The following is a 19,688-nucleotide window of genomic DNA, read 5'->3' as shown; positions in this document are numbered from 1 at the left end:
CAAGGAACTTCCTGCTGCCATGTCACTGAGTCCACACGGGAAACGGCGAACAGGAGCTCAGAGCTCAGCAGAAAGTGGGGGTCAGCAGGCCACGCCTCCCCACCTGCCCTGGGGACAGCCCTGCCTTTCACGGTGGGTGCGAGGCACGCTCCCTCGGAGGAGACGGCAGGGATGGAGGCCGCTGGGTGCCGGGGCGGCCGACAGCCACCGGCCGGTCCACATGCAGGCCCCAGCTCCTGCCGCCCTGCAGAGCCGAGCCTCCCACCGCCCGGCTTCTCGGGAGCGGCCACTCCATCCCCCTGCGGTGAGGGCAACCCTTAGGCCATCCTCGGCCCCCTCCCGGGTTGCGGGCTCGATCCCCGGTGGGGGGCGTGCGGGAGGCAGCCGACCAAGGACTGATGTTTCTCTCTCTCCCTCTCCTTCCTCTCTGAAATCAGTAAACACATATTTAAGAATACAGGGAACCTTCACCATTGGACACTGAGACCAAAGTCCAAAGCGAGCCTGTGAGTGGGGGGAGGAAGGATGAGGTCTCCCAAGCCTTCGGTTGAGCCCACCCCCCGGGGCTGTCGTCCTCACATGGGAAAGGGGGTCCGTGGAATTCCCGAGACCGCCACGTGCGGCCAGGCGTCCTGGGGAGGGCCAGGGCCAGCTCACGCCCTCGCCGGCACCTCCTCGTGGGCTCCACCTCGTGGGAGGGGGCCCTCTCTCCGAAGGCCTGGCTGCAGCGCCGCGGGTTCTGGACTCCCCGTCACCGAGCGACCACGCTCAGCACCCACCTGTGCTCTGTGACTGGTGCGCACATTCCGTGGCCGGGATCGGACCGGGTGGCCCTGTGACCAGCTCTGTCACCAGCTCAGCGTGCCAAGGCTCATGGCGTAAGAGCGTGTGGCGCGCCGCCCTCTGTCCCTCCCTGCCGCTGACGGGTGCCCTTCACTCACACCACCCGCTCACGAGCCCGGGGCTGCTCTGTGCTGTGGTGACGCACAGCGCCCCGTGCCAGCCGCCGGTCCCACACAAGCAGGTCCCGCGTGGGCCGGGGCGCCAGGCCGGCTGCCGAAGCCGCTGCACCCGTTTACAGCCCCAGCAACGCGCCAGGTGCCAGCTCCCCGCGTCTGTGCCTCCGCGGCGTGAGCGCAGCCGCCCCGTGGGCGCGAGGGGTCTCCCGGCGAGGCTTGGGGTTGCACCCCGCTGGTTCACGGCGGCGGCTTCCCGTGTGCTCACTGGTGGTTGTGCATGTTCTTTAAAGAAACCCAAGCACTCCGCCCATGTCTAACGAGCGGCCTGGAGCGTAAGAGCTTGTCAGACGGTGCAGGTGCGCGTTTCCTAGCGCCTGCAGGTGGACCAAGTCATCCTCCTTAGCCACGTTACCCTGCGTCTTCCTTCCTCGGAAGTCTTTTCTCGCCGTGGTAGCCGGCAGTTCGGGCCTCGGAGGATGAACTGCAAGTGTCCCACCTCTTCCGTTTTTGGGGGAATCTGTGAGCGAGTGCTGCTCATTCTTGGTTAAGTGCCTGGGAGGGCGCACCAGGGGGGCCGCCCGGTCCTAAGCTTTTCTCCGTGGGAACTCATTAACTACCAGTTCGGCCTCTTACCTGCGCTGCTCTCTCTCGTACATGCCCACACAGGCGCTGATACTGACAGGCGTGTGCACACATATGTTGAGAGAGAGACTTACTGTGAGGGACAGGCTCCCAGTTAGGGGACCGGCAAGCTGAGATCTGAGGACAGGCCAGCAGGCCGGGACCGCGGCTGGGTTTCCGTCGGAGGGGAATTTTTCTCCTTCCTCAGGGAATCGCAGTCTTTGCTCTCAGGGCCGCCAACGCTCCGAGGGGGCCGCCCCCAGGCAGGCAGCTGGCTTCACGCCCAGGCAGGCCTTCCAGCGCTGGTCACGGCCAAGGTACACCTTCACTGAGGTGTCGGCTGGTGCCTGACAAACCCTGGCGACTGGGCGCCTGCGTCTTCCGGCGTGAGCGACTCTTTCCATCTACGCTACCACCCAGGGAAGGCTGCCCGCTGCACCCCCACGCTGCTCCTGCTCGCCCCCTGAGTGCCCCTTCCTTCGGGGTCAGTCTAGGTCAAGGTTTGTCCCCTTTCCTGAGGTTTGTAAAGAACCATCTTCGGTTTAACTGGTTTTCTGTTGTTCTTCTCCTTCCCGACTCATTTATTTCTGCCCCAGCCTTCACCTCCCTCCTGCTGTCCGTCTGCGCTTTAGTCCGTTGGCCTTTTTCTGGGCCACGAAATGGGAGGTAATGATTTGAGATGTTCTCTGTAGCACAGTCACTGACAGCCATGCATTTCCCTGGAGCACTGCTTCAGCTGCATCCCCTAAGTTGTGGTATGTGCTTTTATTCTCACTCATTTCTAACCTCCCTTCTCCTTTCCTCTCCAACATAATGCTTGTTAGGGGTGTGTTCTACAGTTTTCAGTATTTGTCAAGTTCTCCGACTCTCCGTCACTCACTGGGTCTAACTTCAAGTCGCTGTGGTCAGAGGACACACTGCGCATGCCTTCCGCCCGCGTGTGCAGGGCTGCCGCAGGGGCCGGCGCTGGTCTGCGGGGCCGGACCCAGCTGGTTTCTGCTCGGCTCCGTCTTCCTCCTGGCTCCTTGGCGAGCTTCTGCCTAGTTTCCCTACCTCCTATGGAAGTGATGCGTCACTCCTCCTTAAAAAGACGTTTGCAAAAACGTTTAATGCCTTGGCAACGAGGTAAAACGTACATGCAAACAAGGAAAGTTAAAACAATTTATCCAACTGCGATTTATCCTGAGAAACTGGCGACAGCTCTCCCTCCCTGTCACTCACAGCCCACTTCCTCCTCCGATCACGGACACGGTCAGGGGAACGGCTGCGGTGCCAGCCCGGGGCTGACAGGGCCCCCTGCTTGATCCCGTCACCTCCCTCCCTCGCCGGCGGGCGCTAAGGGCAACGCCAGTGCCTCCAGGCTCCGCGACGGCACCAGAAAGGTCTTCTCGGGGCAAAACGAACGCATTTAAAAACAACCCCTACTTCCGAGATTCTGACTCACAAATAGGAAAGTACAAATAAATATTCGTGTTCGTAAGTACACGCATTGTTCATCCCATCCCCGCTCCACGCTGATTCCCAAAGTGATTATTGTAAGAGAAAATGACATGTAGAAGCAAATCTGACCTCACACATGCAGATAATGAGCATCCATTATAAAACACCCCTCACCTTCCCACGTGTCATCCCGCCTCCCACGTGGCCCCGCCCACGTCAGTCTCCGCAGGTGTGGGTCCAAAGTGCCCTCAGAACTGAGTCTGAATTTAAACAGAGGATGGGGGTGCTTCTTCGTTTTTACTACGGTCAAAATACTTATAAAACTAAAATATAATGCTCTGCTTAAACTGCGCAATTCAAGGTGACGGAATAATGTTTCTTATTTTTAAATCGAATGTAACATTATTAAAAGGAATATGACAGTCACTGTTTGAAAAATACTGACTTTACTTAAAAATTACATCACGCCCTGGGTGGGGGGGGGACCTCAAAATTGCACAACAGTGGACTGGCTTCGTGAATTAGGCTACGTCACCTCCACAGAATGCTACGCGCAGGAGCAGAAGCGATCTTGACAAAGACTTCTTAACAACACAGGGCCAGCCTGTGCCACAAGGTTAAACGGGAACAAAGCAGAATGGGACACACGATACGCTCTGGACTGCGTAACTACCACGCACAGGAAGAGACTTAGCGGGAACACGGCGTAACAGCGTTACCCGGGAGTGGGGTGGCCGCGCCCCGCTCACCGTGGCCTGGTGGAGCCACGCATAGGCCCAGGCGCCTCGGCCCAGTGCAGAGGGCAGGTCGGGAAACTCAGCGCAGGCTCCGGGCCGGGCGGGTGTGTCCTCCTTCTGCCCGGCCCAGATCTGGACGCTGGGACCACGTACCCAGCCGAGCCTGCAGGGGCAGACACTGGAGCCCATCTGCCTTCCACCCGGCAGCCCAGAGAAGGCTCTGTGGGCTCAGAGGCTGAGCTTGGGCGGGACCCACGGAGACACGGGAACGGAGGACCAAATGGAGCTGGTGGGGGCAAGACGCCCAGCAAGCCCACCAGTGACTCCTCGGGGGAGGCGGGTACAGGACAAAGAGCACGCAGACCCGCCCAGCCCCGCATGCTGCAGGGAGGGGCGCACAGCGCAAGGGACGGCTGCAAAGACAGGAGACGAGAAGTGCTGTCCTCAACAGCGGGCGGTCTGACGGGAGGTTGTCCCTCTACAGCCATCCACAGTCCCCCTCCCCCCCCCCCCCCCGTGCTCAGCAAGCACCCCATGGAGAGCGCTGAAGAGCCGTGTGGCCTGCCTGTGCGACAAACCCGCGCCCCCCTCAGGGATCCGACGGGCTCAGGAGCAGACTGGCCTCCCTCCGCACAGAGCGATGCACACGGAACACAAGCCCCGTGCAGGGGCTGAACCTCCGGGAGAGAGGGGAGGGGAGGGGAGGGGAGGGGAGGGGAGGGGAGGGGAGGGGAGGGGAGGGGAGGAGAGGAACAACGCACCGGTGACCAGGCACCCCCGTCGCGGTCTCCAAAGCTGTGAGGGACGCGTGTGCTTCACCTCGTTTTAAAGGGAAAGCGGCAGCGAGGGTGGGGAGGAGGTTCACAGACTGGAGCCCTCCTGCTTGGCTGGAGATGTCCACGGGGCGGCCACGCTGACAGCAGGCTGCAGTCCCCCAATGGTGACACGTGGAGTCGCCGTGCGGCCCAGCAATCCCACCGCTGGGTGCACGCCCGAGAGAAATGACAGCGCGTCCCCCTGAGACCTGTGCGCAAGGTCCTCGGCAGCGTCCTTCACAGCAACCACAGCCCGGCGAGCCAGCGCTCCCTCCACGCGTGCACGGGTCAAGGGAACGCGGTCTGTGCCTGCAGTGAAGGGCTAGCTGGCCGTAAAAGGCTGAGGACTGACACGCTCCGACACGGATGGGCACGTGCTATGACACGGACGGGCGAAGACACGGCCCCGCAGCGCAGGAGTCACTCACGTGAGCGGCGGGCAGAACGGAGCCGGTGGCGGCCGGGGCGGGGCGGCTGGGCAGTGACCGCTCCGGGTGGGTTTGCCGTTTCGTTCCCGGACGATGAAAATACTCTAACGTTAACGGGCGGTGATGGCTGCGCTGCTATGGCCATTCCCAAACCCAGCGAGCTCTTCACTGCACGGTGAGCCTCCCGCACGCAAACCGCCTCGCTAAAGCTGCTCCAGGAAGCACCGCAGCTGCAGGCTCAGCGCGGGGTGCAGAGGAAACCGAAGGGCAGGCCACGACGACCTTGCCGCCGGGTGAAGGGCAGGGGCTCCTACCGCCCGTTACCTTCCAGAACAGGGAGCGGGGGCGGGGCAGGGAGTCACGGGGACAGACACAGGTAAGCTTGGGACCAGGGCTAACGACACCAGGCGCATCTCCGAAAGCTGCCGAGAGGAGCTCTGGAGAGTTCAAGTCACGAGAAGGAGAAGGAGCGCCCTCTCTGGAGACAGATGGGACTGGACGCGCGTGGAGACCATCTCACAGGAGCTCAAGTCTCCCGCCTCCAGCTGTACGCGGGAAACTAAAGCACCGCTGCCCGCCAGGCACACAGACGTTCAGCGTGAGGGCCTGCGGCCACTCCATCCACCGTCCCGTGTCCCCGCCGCTGCCCCAGGAGGGGCTCAGGCACGTCCCCCGGACCTGCCATCACCCTTTGCCCACGTCTGGCAGGTCACAACGGCAGGCGCTCGGGCCAGTTCCAGGCGCACGCCTGTGGCACTGCCCGCTGCCTACCACTGCTCCCTTGAAACCGTCTGCACCCTGCACCCCTGAGACACCCGTCCTGCCTCTAAAGCCCCCTTCCCCCGCACACACGCCCCTCCCGGGCCTCTGCTCCAGGAGGCGACCACAGACCCGCTGGGGGCAGGGGCCCATGAGGGCAGGTCGGGAAGACACGGGAACAGCGCTCTCAGCTGACGCCCTGTGGCCTCCGGCACTGTGCCCTTCACACCCCAAGGAGGCACGGGCTGCATCTTCTGTGCAGGAACGCCACGGCCGAGACGCCGGGGACAGGTCAGTGCCACGGCAGCACCTCCAGCTCACTGCGCACACCTGGCTCGTGGCTCTGCACCTCGTGTTCGCACTCACTCAGGCCGAACAGCAGCCAAGGAGGCAGGGCCGCTGCCTCTGGTCCCTGCCCCGCAGGCCCCGCAGGCCCCGCAGGCCCCGCAGCTGGGCGGAGTGGCCTGACCTGGCAGCTGCGGAGCCGCGTCCCAGCACGGGGTCCTCAGCAGGGGCAGCAGCCTGCCTGCCGAGGCCCCGGCTCCTCCGCAGAGAGCCTCCACCTGGAGGCGGCAGCCACGGCAGGTCCCGGAGCCACGCTCCACGCGGCCTGGTGGCCGGACACGGGTCAGAGGAGCCCGCCGCCCCGCTCCCAGCAGCTCCGGGCATCCAGCCCCACAGCGGCCTCCATCGCAAGCCCCGTCCCAGCAGCAAACGCTCTCGCGCTCTCCTTCTCCAGCCGTCCTCCTGCAGCATCAGCGCCACGTCCGCGCCCCTCCGTGCCGGCCCGCTGCTAAGCTGCAAGCGCACTCAGGACCGCCGGGGCCTCTCCCATGACAGGGGCCAAGCAGTCAGGACGCACTTATTTACCACGTTAATTAAATGGTGTAGTTAACACGGAACATCAGCTCTCCAATCACCTCTCCGCTGATCGTCCTCCATTAGCAGCCCTGACGTCCGCTGACAGGGGCCTCCTGCTCGGCGCATTAAGAGCTGCCGTTCGCGGCGGCGTGGAGGGCAGGCCCGGCCTCCTGCGGCCTCTCGGCGGCGAGGAGACTGAGAGTGAGCAATGAGAAGACCTCCTCTGCCCTCCCAAGGGGAACAAGGTGCCAGGGGCTCCATGACGTGCCCCAACCGAGTCCCGGTCCTCGGACAGCCGTCCTCCAGGAAGCCGGCGGCTCCGGCTGCGGGGACGGGACCCAGTGGGCACAGAATCGGCCGGAAACATGCACGACAGCAAGCGAATGCCAGGACGGAGGGTCCCACGGAGACCCCTACAGCCGCTGCCAACAGAAAGGCTGCAGCTAGAGCCAGGCCTGCCTGCTGCTCCCTTCTGCCCGCAGGTGGGTTCAAAGCACCTCCCTCCCTCACACGGAGCATCCGAGTGTTTAAACGGGGAACGTGTTCACACGGGCAAAGCTGCATTGCACTCGCGGAGGACACAGATGGAAGGAGACGCCCGCGGGCTCAACAGCAGCCGCACCGCCCGCCGAACCTCCCTCAGCCCAGTCATCGCGCACGTACTCCTCCTTACACAGCACAGTCACACCACTAATACCCCTCCTCCCACAGCGCAGTCACACCACTAATAGCCCTCCTTACACAGCACAGTCACACCACTAATACCCCTCCTCCCACAGCGCAGTCACACCACTAATACCCCTCCTCCCACAGCACACAGTCACACCACTAATACCCCTCCTCCCGCAGCACACACTCACACCACTAATACCCTCCTCCCACAGCACAGTCACACCACTAATACCCCTCCTCCCACAGCACAGTCGCACCACTAATACCCCTCCTCCCACAGCACACACTCACACCACTAATACCCTCCTCCCACAGCACACAGTCACACCACTAATACCCTCCTCCCACAGCACAGTCGCACCACTAATACCCCTCCTCCCACAGCACACACTCACACCACTAATACCCTCCTCCCACAGCACACACTCACACCACTAATACCCCTCCTCCCACAGCGCAGTCGCACCACTAATACCCTCCTCCCACAGCACACAGTCACACCACTAATACCCCTCCTCCCACAGCACAGTCACACCACTAATACCCTCCTCCCACAGCACACACTCACACCACTAATACCCTCCTCCCACAGCACACAGTCACACCACTAATACCCTCCTCCCACAGCACAGTCACACCACTAATACCCCTCCTCCCACAGCACAGTCACACCACTAATACCCCTCCTCCCACAGCACACAGTCACACCACTAATACCCTCCTCCCACAGCAATCACACCACTAATACCCTCCTCCCACAGCAATCACACCACTAATACCCCTCCTCCCACAGCACACAGTCACACCACTAATACCCCTCCTCCCGCAGCACACAGTCGCACCACTAATACCCCTCCTCCCACAGCACACACTCACACCACTAATACCCTCCTCCCACAGCACACAGTCACACCACTAATACCCTCCTCCCACAGCACAGTCACACCACTAATACCCTCCTCCCACAGCACACACTCACACCACTAATACCCCTCCTCCCACAGCACAGTCACACCACTAATACCCTCCTCCCACAGCACACAGTCACACCACTAATACCCCTCCTCCCACAGCACACAGTCACACCACTAATACCCCTCCTCCCACAGCAGAGTCACACCACTAATACCCCTCCTCCCACAGCAATCACACCACTAATACCCTCCTCCCACAGCACACACTCACACCACTAATACCCCTCCTCCCACAGCACACAGTCACACCACTAATACCCTCCTCCCACAGCACACACTCACACCACTAATACCCTCCTCCCACAGCACACAGTCACACCACTAATACCCCTCCTCCCACACTCACACCACTAATACCCCTCCTCCCACAGCACACAGTCACACCACTAATACCCTCCTCCCACAGCACACAGTCACACCACTCATACCCCTCCTCCCACAGCACACAGTCACACCACTAATACCCCTCCTCCCACACTCACACCACTAATACCCCTCCTCCCACAGCACACAGTCACACCACTAATACCCTCCTCCCACAGCACACAGTCACACCACTAATACCCCTCCTCCCACAGCACACAGTCACACCACTAATACCCCTCCTCCCACAGCACACACTCACACCACTAATACCCTCCTCCCACAGCACACAGTCACACCACTAATACCCTCCTCCCACAGCACAGTCACACCACTAATACCCCTCCTCCCACAGCACACAGTCACACCACTAATACCCCTCCTCCCACAGCACAGTCACACCACTAATACCCCTCCTCCCACAGCACACAGTCACACCACTAATACCCTCCTCCCACAGCAATCACACCACTAATACCCCTCCTCCCACAGCAATCACACCACTAATACCCTCCTCCCACAGCAATCACACCACTAATACCCCTCCTCCCACAGCACACAGTCACACCACTAATACCCCTCCTCCCGCAGCACACACTCACACCACTAATACCCTCCTCCCACAGCACACAGTCACACCACTAATACCCTCCTCCCACAGCACAGTCGCACCACTAATACCCCTCCTCCCACAGCACACACTCACACCACTAATACCCTCCTCCCACAGCACACAGTCACACCACTAATACCCTCCTCCCACAGCACAGTCGCACCACTAATACCCCTCCTCCCACAGCACACAGTCACACCACTAATACCCTCCTCCCACAGCACACACTCACACCACTAATACCCCTCCTCCCACAGCACACAGTCACACCACTAATACCCTCCTCCCACAGCACACACTCACACCACTAATACCCCTCCTCCCACAGCACACAGTCACACCACTAATACCCCTCCTCCCACACTCACACCACTAATACCCCTCCTCCCACAGCACACAGTCACACCACTAATACCCTCCTCCCACAGCACACAGTCACACCACTAATACCCCTCCTCCCACAGCACACAGTCACACCACTAATACCCCTCCTCCCACAGCAGAGTCACACCACTCATACCCATCCTCCCACAGCACACAGTCACACCACTAATACCCCTCCTCCCACACTCACACCACTAATACCCCTCCTCCCACAGCACACAGTCACACCACTAATACCCCTCCTCCCACAGCGCAGTCGCACACTGAGCCGGTGCTGACACCGAGAGCAAGACCCTCCCGGTGGACTGCGCTTCCCCTCGCACGTCACCAGAAACAAGGCACCGGCAGTGGCAGCGGCCCCGTGGCCTCAGTGGCGAGAAAACCACGGCTTCCCATTGCAGCTCGCCTTCGTGTCGTGACGCTGGGTGGCATTCTCCACGTGCCGCTGTCACCCCGGAGAGGCCAGGAGCCCGGGTCCCCGGCCGCGAGGAAGAGGCCAGGATGTGCTCTTACCCACGTGCTCGCAGATGAAGACCACGAAGAAGGGGGTGACCAGGTCGTTGATGCCCTGGACGTAGCCACTGGCCGGGTGCCGAATGGCCCATATGAACAGGATCCTCTCGAAAATCTAGAAGAAACGGAGCACGTGGTGAAGCAAACAGCGAACACAGCAGCAGCTTAGGATGTACTTTTACTTAAAATATAAACTACCCACCTCCCCAGTTACTGCCGTTAAACACAAACATCCTCTGGTGCTTAACCTCTTCCCGGAATTCCCGTCTTACTGTCACGGACTGACAGGCACGAGGCAGCACGCCCCCACCCCGGCGTCCGACCGCACGCGCAACGGGCACCGAGAGGCTGCTCCCGGCTCCTCCAGGCCCTCGGTTCCATCCGCGTACGGCCGCCCGGCCTGGGCCGGAGCGCAGCAGTACCCGGCCTACCAGGGACCCAGCCTTGAGAGGGCACATGGCCCACGGCACTCAGAGCCACGGACGTCTGGTCTGTACCGGACAGAGTCAACCGTTAGTGCTGTGACTGTCTGGTGAGGCCCAGCCGGAGGGAGAGGAGAAGTGCTAGAGCCCCTCGGTAAGAGACAGTGCTGAAGGGAGGGCCCGCCCTCACCACCCGCCCTCTCCACCCCCCCCCCCCGCCCTCTCCACCCGCCCTCTCCCCCCGCCCTCTCCACCCCCCCCCGCCCTCTCTACCCGCCCTCTCCACCCCCCCCCGCCCTCTCCACCCCTCCCCACCCCCCACCGCCTTCCTCCCTCCGCCCCCCCCCCCCCCCCGCTGCCCTCTCAGTGCTGCTGGTGGAATGCACACGTGATGCCGGGAGCAGAGCAGCCAGCGTGGACCACGCGGGGGAGGCCAAGCCAGAGCAGTGATGCTCACGGAGCCGGTGAAGCCCCCGGGGCCTGCCGCAGGCGTCCGTGCCCAGGCCCAGCCTCCGCTTGCAGAAACGACACCTGGGTTTTGCCTGTCACCTAACACGAGACCTGGGAGGTGGGGTATTCGTGGTGTGACTAGGTTCCCCCTTTTCCTCCAGCCCCTGCTCACGACATCATCCCCCGCAGAGCTGTGCCCGAGGCCCCGGCCCCGCTGGGGCAGCTGCAGGAGCCCAGCAGACAGGAGGGGAAGGCCCACCCAGGGCACGCGCCTCGAGCCCCGACGCCCCAGACAAGCAGGACGACAGACACCCACGGTGGTGACGGGCTCTCCCCTCCGACCGGAAAGCGGCCTCCAAGGTGCGCCAAGCGGCAGGAAAACCACCAAACGAACCCCAGCACCGAGGCGGACTCCACTTCCCACTTAGAAAGCGAGCAGGGAGGCCGCCTGGTCCTGCAGCCCACAAGCGCAGCTGCGGGAGGACCACCGCATCCTCTCAGGAGGCTCTTCTCGCAACGCCGTCCCTGTGCCCTGCGGCTGCACGTCCGGGGCCTTAACCAAGCCAGGCGGGAGCCGGCCGGGAGGCTCAGTGGTGGAACGCTGACCTAAGAACGTGCCTGGGTTGCAGGAGGCAGCTGGGCGAGGATTATTCTCTCTCCTCATTGATGCCTCTCTCTCTCCCTCTCCTTCTTCTCTGAAATCAATAAAAACGGATTTTAAAAATTATAGTCCCGCCGAAACCGGTTTGGCTCAGTGGATAGAGCGCCTGCCTGCGGACTGAAGGGTCCCGGGTTCGATTCCGGTCAAGGGCATGTACCTTGGCTGCGGGCACATCCCCAGTGGGAGGTGTGCAGGAGGCAGCTGATCGATGTTTCTCTCTCATCGACGTTTCTAGCTCTCTATCCCTCTCCCTTCCTCTCTGTAAAATATCAATAAAAAGTTATTTCTCGTTAAAAAAATAAAAATAAAAATTATAGTCCCAACAACTCTGGGTTCTTGAACACGTTATTGTTCCAGAGGCCTCGGTCTGAAGTGCGGCTACGGGAGCGACCCTTAGCAAGTAGTTCAGACAAGGAAAGCTCCATTTCAAAGAGACACCATTTACAATAGCAACAAAACGTGGTAAGAATAAACCTAACAACACATATGCCAGGCCTTTTATGGGGAAAATTTTAAAACTTCATTGAAAGGCATTAAAAGTGGCCCCAAAGTGGGGACTTAGCGTGCTCACACCCTCCAAGGCAACCATCTCACCTCCTCGTCAGCGCCTGGAGGAGTCTGGCCTGTGGGGCCTCACAAATGTACACGAAGGTCCCACACAAAACGTGGGACACCACCCAAATGCCCAGCCACAGGACAAAGGCCACAGACCACGTGGGACAGCGACGAGGGCCGACTGTACCACGAGGCAGACCAGCTGAGCTCAGGAAGTGATGCAGAGACTAGACCACAGCCCACGTCACCTCCTCTCCCATCGCTGTCACGTGGCACTCACTGGCCTCACGAAGAATCACTAACACGAAGTGGGGGAGGGGCTCCAAGAGAGGCCGAGAGCAGAGGCAGCGCACGGGCGTCACGCCGGAGCGGGGCTGGGTCCTGCCGGGCGGGTCCGTGAGTGTGGGGCCCCCCCAGCCCCGCGATGCCTGTTCTGCCACGTGCACGTGCCACAGCGAGGCTCCTTTCAGAGCCGTGAGCGGCCCCGTCGGCGAGGCGTGCGCACGGCCTGGGGTAAGGCGCCGGCCCTGCCCGCACGGGAGAGTGTGCGCCGAGCACAGCGAAGGGGGCCCGGTGCCGCTCTCACCTCCGTCACTGCGGGCTGCAGCGTCAGCGCCTCGGGACTCATCCGCGGGATGTCGATGTGGATCTGGAGTCAGAGGAGAAGAGACAGGATGGCAACCGGCCCCAGGTGGTACTGGGAGCGGGGCCGCTGGCTCGCTGCCCAGGCTGTCTGCTCCGAGACGCTGGCCTCGCCAAGTGCAGCTCCGATGGGCTCCGAGTCCTGGCATGACGGCTGGCGGACCTGCCCGCCCGAGCAGCGGGGGCCGCGTGAGAGGACAGCGCAGGCCTCAGCCACGTACCAACCCGACCACAGCCGCGAGCGAGCGGCGACTCCAGCTGCACAGGACGCGCACGTGCATCGGCCGCGGCTCAGCTGCGACAGTGCTTCCCGGACCCGGGCCACTCTCCTCTCCGCGTCACAGGGCCTTGCGGACCCAGCCACCGCCCCAGGCAGCACTGAAGGCCCCAGCCCCACAGGAGAGTCGCAGGAAGTCCCACTCGCAGAGGGACACGCGGCTCAGGAAGCAGCCAAACGGCGTCAGGGCGTGAGCTGGCGGCCCGCTGCCTCCAGCACCCAACACCCACCAACACCCCCCACGGGCCCAGCTGTCACCACCCACCCACAGGGACACAGCCAGCCGGCCAAGGGGACACCTGCACAGTGAACTCAGGTCCCCCCCGTCCTTGCAGGTGACCTGGGACCGTCTCCCGCCGTCAGCCTGGGCCCGGGCCCACACACCAGGCGGAGCTGGTCCTCTCGTGGCAACTCAATACCGCCCTCAGCGCCGCCCAGCCCCCCGACGGGCTCCCAACAGAAGGAGCTCGTGCATCCTCCGGAGAGACGCCAGCGTCACCGCCGAAGGCTTTTTCTTAAATAAAAATACATCAAAACGTGTCCCAACACTATCAACGCCAACTATTCTCTGAGACCAGCGTGGGGGGGGCGGGGGGAGCAGGCGCGCTGTACGCCCCCTGAGTAAGCGCCTTCTGTCCCAAACCGGCTTCCTGTGTGGCGGCTGCAGTGCCAGGCCTGGGAGCCGCCCGAGTGCCCGAGTGCCAGGACAGGCTCCGGGCAGCAGCTGGGCCAGGGGCAGAGGGCGCCTGGAGGGCGGCAGAGGCGTTCCTGCCCCCCCTCTTCCCCCTCCCCCTCCCCCTTCTCCTCCCCCTCCTCCCCTTCCCCCTTCTCCTCCCCCTCCTCCCCTTCCTCCTCCTCCTCCTCCTCCTCCCCTTCCTCCTCCTCCTCCTCCTCCTCCTCCTCCTCCTCCTCCTCCTTCTCCTCCTCCTCCCCTTCCTCCTCCTCCTCCTCCTCCTCCCCTTCCTCCTCCTCCTCCTCCTCCTCCCCTTCCTCCTCCTCCTCCTCCTCCTCCTCCTCCTCCTCCTCCCCTTCCTCCTCCTCCTCCCCCTCCCCCTCCTCCTCCTCCTCCCCCTCTTCCCCTTCCTCCTCCTCCTCCTCCTCCCCCTCCTCCCCTTCCTCCTCCTCCTCCTCCTCCTCCGAGGGAGCGGATCTTCCCCAGAGCCTCCCTGCGCCCACCCGCCCGTGGGGCAGACACGTCCACGAGTCCCCGTAACTGACAGAGCTCGGTGCCAGCAGAGCGAGCCAGGCCTGGCTCCCCAACACACCCAGACGGCGCTAACGGCGGGGGTGGCCAGCCCACGGGGGAGTCGGCAAGGCTCCTTCCTTCACCTGGAGGCGGGGCTCCACGAGGAAGGGCTCGACAGGGACACGTGTCGGGAGAAGCCCGGCCGTGGGACCCGCTAAGAGCCCGTGGAGCTGGCTGGCGGCACAGCCATGGGCCTCTGGCATCATGGAGACGGTGAGAACTCAGGTCTCCGAGTCGGGCGAGCAGCGCACTCTGCCCCCGGGAATCACAGAGCCATCGTCCGTCTCCACGCGCACCGGCCTCTAGGAAACGGCGCTGGCCCGCGGGGACGCGGAGGGAAGGCTGCCGCCTGCAGCCCGCCAGGCGGGGCCGCGGGGACGGAGGACAGGCCCACCTGCCTGTAGGTGTCCTGGTGGCCCTCGTCGTTGCGCGAGTCGTAGTAGTGCTCCACGAAGGCGAAGTACTCCTCCCGCTTCCTCTGCAGCGTGGCGGCTCTGCGCTCTGCGTTGGCAGGAAGGTAGCCCTGCGGAGGCAGACGAAGGTGAGTGTGGTCCACGCCGGCCCCGCGTCTCCGAGACGGCGCGAGTCCCGAGGGCCTCCCACCAGGGCTGCGGGGCCACCAGGGGAGGCCCGGATGGGGACCAGCCTCCCACTGCCCACTGCCCACAGGCCGGGACGCCAGGGCTCTGCGTGAGCAGGCGAGCATGCGGGGCTCCTCCCTGTCCCCCAAATTTTAGCTTCACTTATGGAAACAGAAGTTCTCAAAGGCGCGTATGCCACCACGGGCAATCAGAGCCCCCACTTCCTCCTGACGCTCCCATTCCTGAAGGAAAACACACATGTGCAAGTTGAGGCCTTCAGATAATTAAGCAAAACGAGAAATTATGCAAATGAGGTATACGCAAGCCTGTGATGAATCCTAAACGACAGAATGACAGGAAACCTAATTGCTGCGTTAACGCGCTGTAAAAACACTGATCACAAACGTCAGCCAACACACGCAGGGACTCGGTCCGAGCTGCCCAGCGACCCTAACACCAGGCCCCTGAGGCCACGTGCCAGCCGCCCGGAGGCGGGGACCCAGGGCCCGTGTCCCGTCCCCTCACCCTTCCACCACCAGCGCAGGCGGCCACGTTCCACCAGGTGTGCTCGAGTTCTGAAACATCGTTTAAAAAGGACCCAGCCTACGCGTCCCACGGAGCGCGCCGTGCACAGCGCCCGCCTGCGCGAGCCTGAGCCTCAGCCGGGGGCGCGACGGGGGCTCCGGGCTAGGGCAGCCGCTCCCCCGCAGCAGGAGGGTCTCCCGTGTCCCTCACCAAGGCCCAGGGCCACCGCCCGAGGACAGCACGTCCACAGCCACCGGACCACGTCACTGACGGGTCATGGACACGGCGGGAGCCGTCCTCAGGTCGCGGGCCCTGACCCAGGGTCGCGCTCAAGGACACTGGCTGCTGTCCTAGTGACCTGGGTAAACGGTAACTCCTCCATCCCGGCTCAGTGCTGAGCCCTTGGTCCTGGAGGCGGGGTAGACGGGACAGCGCACCCCCAGCCCTCCGCGGAGCCCCGGGACCGCATGCTCCCAGCAAGTCCCGCCACGCCCCCTCCCAGCAGTCCAACCCTCGGCACACGGGGACCTGCGGGAGCCTCGGGGTCAGTATGTCCCAAGCCCCCAGGCGGCACACAGGCACAGGATGGAAAGCCAGGCCAGGGGGCGCCCTGGCCCCACCCGCCGGCGCTGTGGCCCACCCCTGGGTCCCTGGGCAGCAGGCAGAGGCTCTAACCATGACCCAAAGGGTCGGGCACCGAAGGCAAAGGAAAAGGACGCCGTCACCGCGTGACACCGGCCCGGGGCGCCGCACACCTCCACCACACAAACGCCGTGAAGGGGCCTAGCGGTGTGTTCCCGACGCCCCACGGTTCCCCGAGGAGCTCGAACCCCCACCCCCGGAAGGAAAGGGAGACGAGAGAAGCGCTTCGGCACAAACACAGGCCTCCGCCCAGGCCTGTAACAGCGCGAGGCCGTCAGGCAGAGCCACAGCCCGGCGGGCCGCGTGGTCACAGCACCGATTAGGGCTCTCAGCAAGAAGTGCCTTCCGCACTGTGCCAGTCGGGCCCACTGAGAACAGAGTCCCCTACTGACTGGGCTCCGGATCGATGCAGGGAGAGCAGCTGCCCCCCCCCAGCCCCCCAGCCCCCTGCAGGCGCAGGGCCATGACCGCCACCCTCCCCACGCCCCCCAGACCGGAGCTCTGGGCGCGGTGAGGGAGCTGGACTCCGCCCCATCACAGAGGCACCTGTTTCTCATCGGCCGGTCCCCCCGCGTCCTGACCCTGACCGAGAGCAAAAGCAAGCACGCCACCCGGCCCGACCCTCCCGCCTCATCGCCACGCGGAGCCTCTCGCCAGGCCTGCGCTCCTCGCAGCGAGGACAGACACAGGAGACGAGGAGACACGGCGCCCTGATGGCCCCTTCCCGCTCCCTCCAGCCTCGTCACACCCAGCTCGGCACGAGGCAAGGACGGGACGTGTCCTCAGCCCCAGGCCCCGCGGTGACACTTACCGAGAGGAGCTTCCACGTGATCGGACGCACGGGCTTCGGGACCCCGGACCAGCTGAGCCTCCGCAGCTCCTCTGTGGGCAGAAGAGACGAGGAAACGGGGTTCAGTGAGTCAGGACGCCGGGCCGGGAGCCCACACGTGAAGCAGAGGCACTGCCATGATGGGTATCTCCCGTGTGGCCCTCAGCACCGAACAGGCAGCGCCACCCGGGCGCACGGGCCGCTCAGGGAACATCTGTCAATGCACCCGGGTCCCAGCTCCCCCCCCTCCCCCCGGGACAGGCGAGGACCAGAGGTGCCAGTGCCTCCCCACCTCCTACCTCCCCCCCGCCTTCTCTGCCTCTCGCTCCCCCCCCCACTGCCTTTCCCCCACTTCACGCCCAGTGAGGCTGTGGCTCCTCCTCTGGCCCGCAGCGCCCCGTCTCCTGCGGGAGAAGGCTGTGTGCGGGCGCTTTCGGGACGAGCTGCGGGGAAGTGCCCTGGAGAGGCCGTGGGCGCTGCACGCACCGGGGGACAGACCCAGCCCTGCTGCCCACAGACACACCGTGCGGAGGGCGCGGAGGGCGCGGAGGGCGCGGAGGGCGCGGAGGGGCAGGGGCCGGCCCTGAACCCTGCCTGACCCGCGTGTCTCCGAGGCCCACGCACATGCGCTGCGTGGCTAGAAACGCATTTCAAAGTGCAGGGTGTCGCCACCGGCCCCTGAACCCGAAGCAGCACGTCTTCCCTTCACACCCAGAGCCGCCTGCCAGCTCGGAGCGGCGGTTCCCCGGAGTAAAGAGGTTAGGACAGCCCCGGTCATACCACCACGGAAACAGCCCAGCCCCTCACCGGCCCGGTCCGCAGCGTAACCAGCCATGGCAGCAGGGAGACGGGGCGGCAGTCCCAGCGGTAAGCCCACTTCACAGCCGGCCCAAAGGCCCGTTCCCCCGGCCCCCCGGCCCCCCCAGTCTCCCCGGGAGGTCGCAGGCCGGCCCTGGGGGAGGGGGAGCCCAGACACCTCAGGTCGCAGGTCCCTGCAGCCATCTCCTCAGGGACGAGGCCACAGACTGGGGACCCGACGGTCGGTAGGAGGGCGTCCGACCACAGCGGCGGTGCCAGGGGCTGTCAGCGGCAGCTGGCTCGTCGGGCGTGCCCCTGGGGAGATGAGGCAGCGGCCGGCCAGGTGGCCCAGGGCTAGGGGACCGTCTCCCAGGTCTGCCCACTCTACGACCTGCCGCACGGACGAGGGCTTTGTGCCGCAGACCCAGCTCACGTGCGGATCCGGACCGCGGGTCCAGGACAGACCAAGCGACCGGGACAGAAGCAGATGTTCCGAGAAGGGCACTCGCCCGCGTGGGGTCACCCCGCAGAGCATGGCTCTCCCGCGTGCTGGCCTGGGCCGCTGGGGAAGCTGGGGATCAAGTTTTTATTGATCTTTCCAGAGGTCAGGGCCACCGCCCGAGGCCACTCGCCCGTCCACCTGTCCACCAGATCTCGGGGTGCACACCCCCCAGCACCCCGAAGGAGGCCGGCAGAGAAGAGAGCACGTTGCTGGGCTCTGAGAGGCCCCCTGGCTGCTGGAACCCTGAGGTGCTGGGTCGGAGGCGAGGGGCCTGCTCCCCCAGGACCCAGACCCGCCTCAGGGGGAAGCCGAGGGGGAGGCCGAGGGGGAGGCCGAGGGGGAGGCCGGGAGCACCGGGAGACAGGGGACCGGGCTCCGAGCTCAGCACGACGGCCAGACCCTAGAACCACCAGCAAAAACCACCCAATAAGACGAAGAGGAGACAGGAATGAGCTCACCGAGAAACGAACACCAGCCCACGGAGAAAGCGACGGGGGTACCTAGACTGACAGAGGCAGGGGACCCCCGGCCCGCTGAGCGAGCGCTACTTCAGAGCACGTCCCTGGGCGCACAGGCCGCGGAAGGGGGGGGCACAGCCAGGCCCAGAGTCCACCCCCCCTCCCCGGGGGCACGGCCAGATGCAGAGCCCACCCCCCTCCCCGGGGGCACGGCCAGATGCAGAGCCCACCCCCCCTCCCCGGGGGCACGGCCAGGCCCAGAGCTCACCCCCCGGGGGCACGGCCAGACCCAGAGCCCACCCCCCGGGGGCACAGCCAGGCCCAGAGCCCACCCCCCTCCCCAGGGGCACGGCCAGACCCAGAGCCCACCCTCCTCCCCGGGGGCACAGCCAGGCCCAGAGCCCACCCCCCTCCCCGGGGGCACGGCCAGACCCAGAGCCCACCCCCCGGGGGCACAGCCAGGCCCAGAGCCCACCCCCCTCCCCAGGGGCACGGCCAGACCCAGAGCCCACCCTCCTCCCCGGGGGCACAGCCAGGCCCAGAGCCCACCCCCCCTCCCCGGGGGCACGGCCAGGCCCAGAGCTCACCCCCCGGGGGCACGGCCAGACCCAGAGCCCACCCCCCGGGGGCACAGCCAGGCCCAGAGCCCACCCCCCTCCCCAGGGGCACGGCCAGGCCCAGAGCTCATCCCCCGGGGTCACGGCCAGACGCAGAGCCCACCCCCCCTCCCCGGGGTCACGGCCAGACGCAGAGCCCACCCCCCTCCCCGGGGGCACAGCCAGACCCAGAGCCCACCCCCCTCCCCGGGGGCACGGCCAGGCCCACTACACGGACTGCGTGTCTATATTCAACAGAGAGCTCAGTCTCTTTCTTTGTCCTGCAGCTTCTCTGTGAGGCCTGGTCTCGGCTGTGCTGCCTGAATCACCGGCGGAGAAGGTCTGGCCCCCCCTCTTCGGAAAGG

The 19,688-nt window shown here is 64.3% G+C and overlaps 1 protein-coding gene across 2 annotated transcripts in view; it reads right to left on the bottom strand.

Annotated features, from left to right (window-relative positions):
* The window catches only part of TBC1D22A (TBC1 domain family member 22A), a 133,968-nt gene that overhangs the window by 52,659 nt on the left and 61,621 nt on the right, over positions 1–19,688 (bottom strand). For both annotated transcript variants that reach the window (XM_080662642.1, XM_080662641.1), the window contains exons 5-8: positions 16,952–17,022; positions 14,787–14,915; positions 12,814–12,876; positions 10,140–10,254 (exon numbers count right to left, since the gene is read on the bottom strand). In XM_080662642.1, coding sequence (XP_080518768.1) covers positions 10,140–10,254; positions 12,814–12,876; positions 14,787–14,915; positions 16,952–17,022 — 378 coding nt within the window. The remainder of the gene's footprint in view (positions 1–10,139; positions 10,255–12,813; positions 12,877–14,786; positions 14,916–16,951; positions 17,023–19,688) is intronic.

Source organism: Plecotus auritus (genome assembly GCF_963455305.1).
Source record: "Plecotus auritus genome assembly, chromosome: 3".
NCBI classification, from domain to species: domain Eukaryota; kingdom Metazoa; phylum Chordata; class Mammalia; order Chiroptera; family Vespertilionidae; genus Plecotus; species Plecotus auritus.
This window is presented reverse-complemented; position numbering and strand designations above follow the sequence as displayed.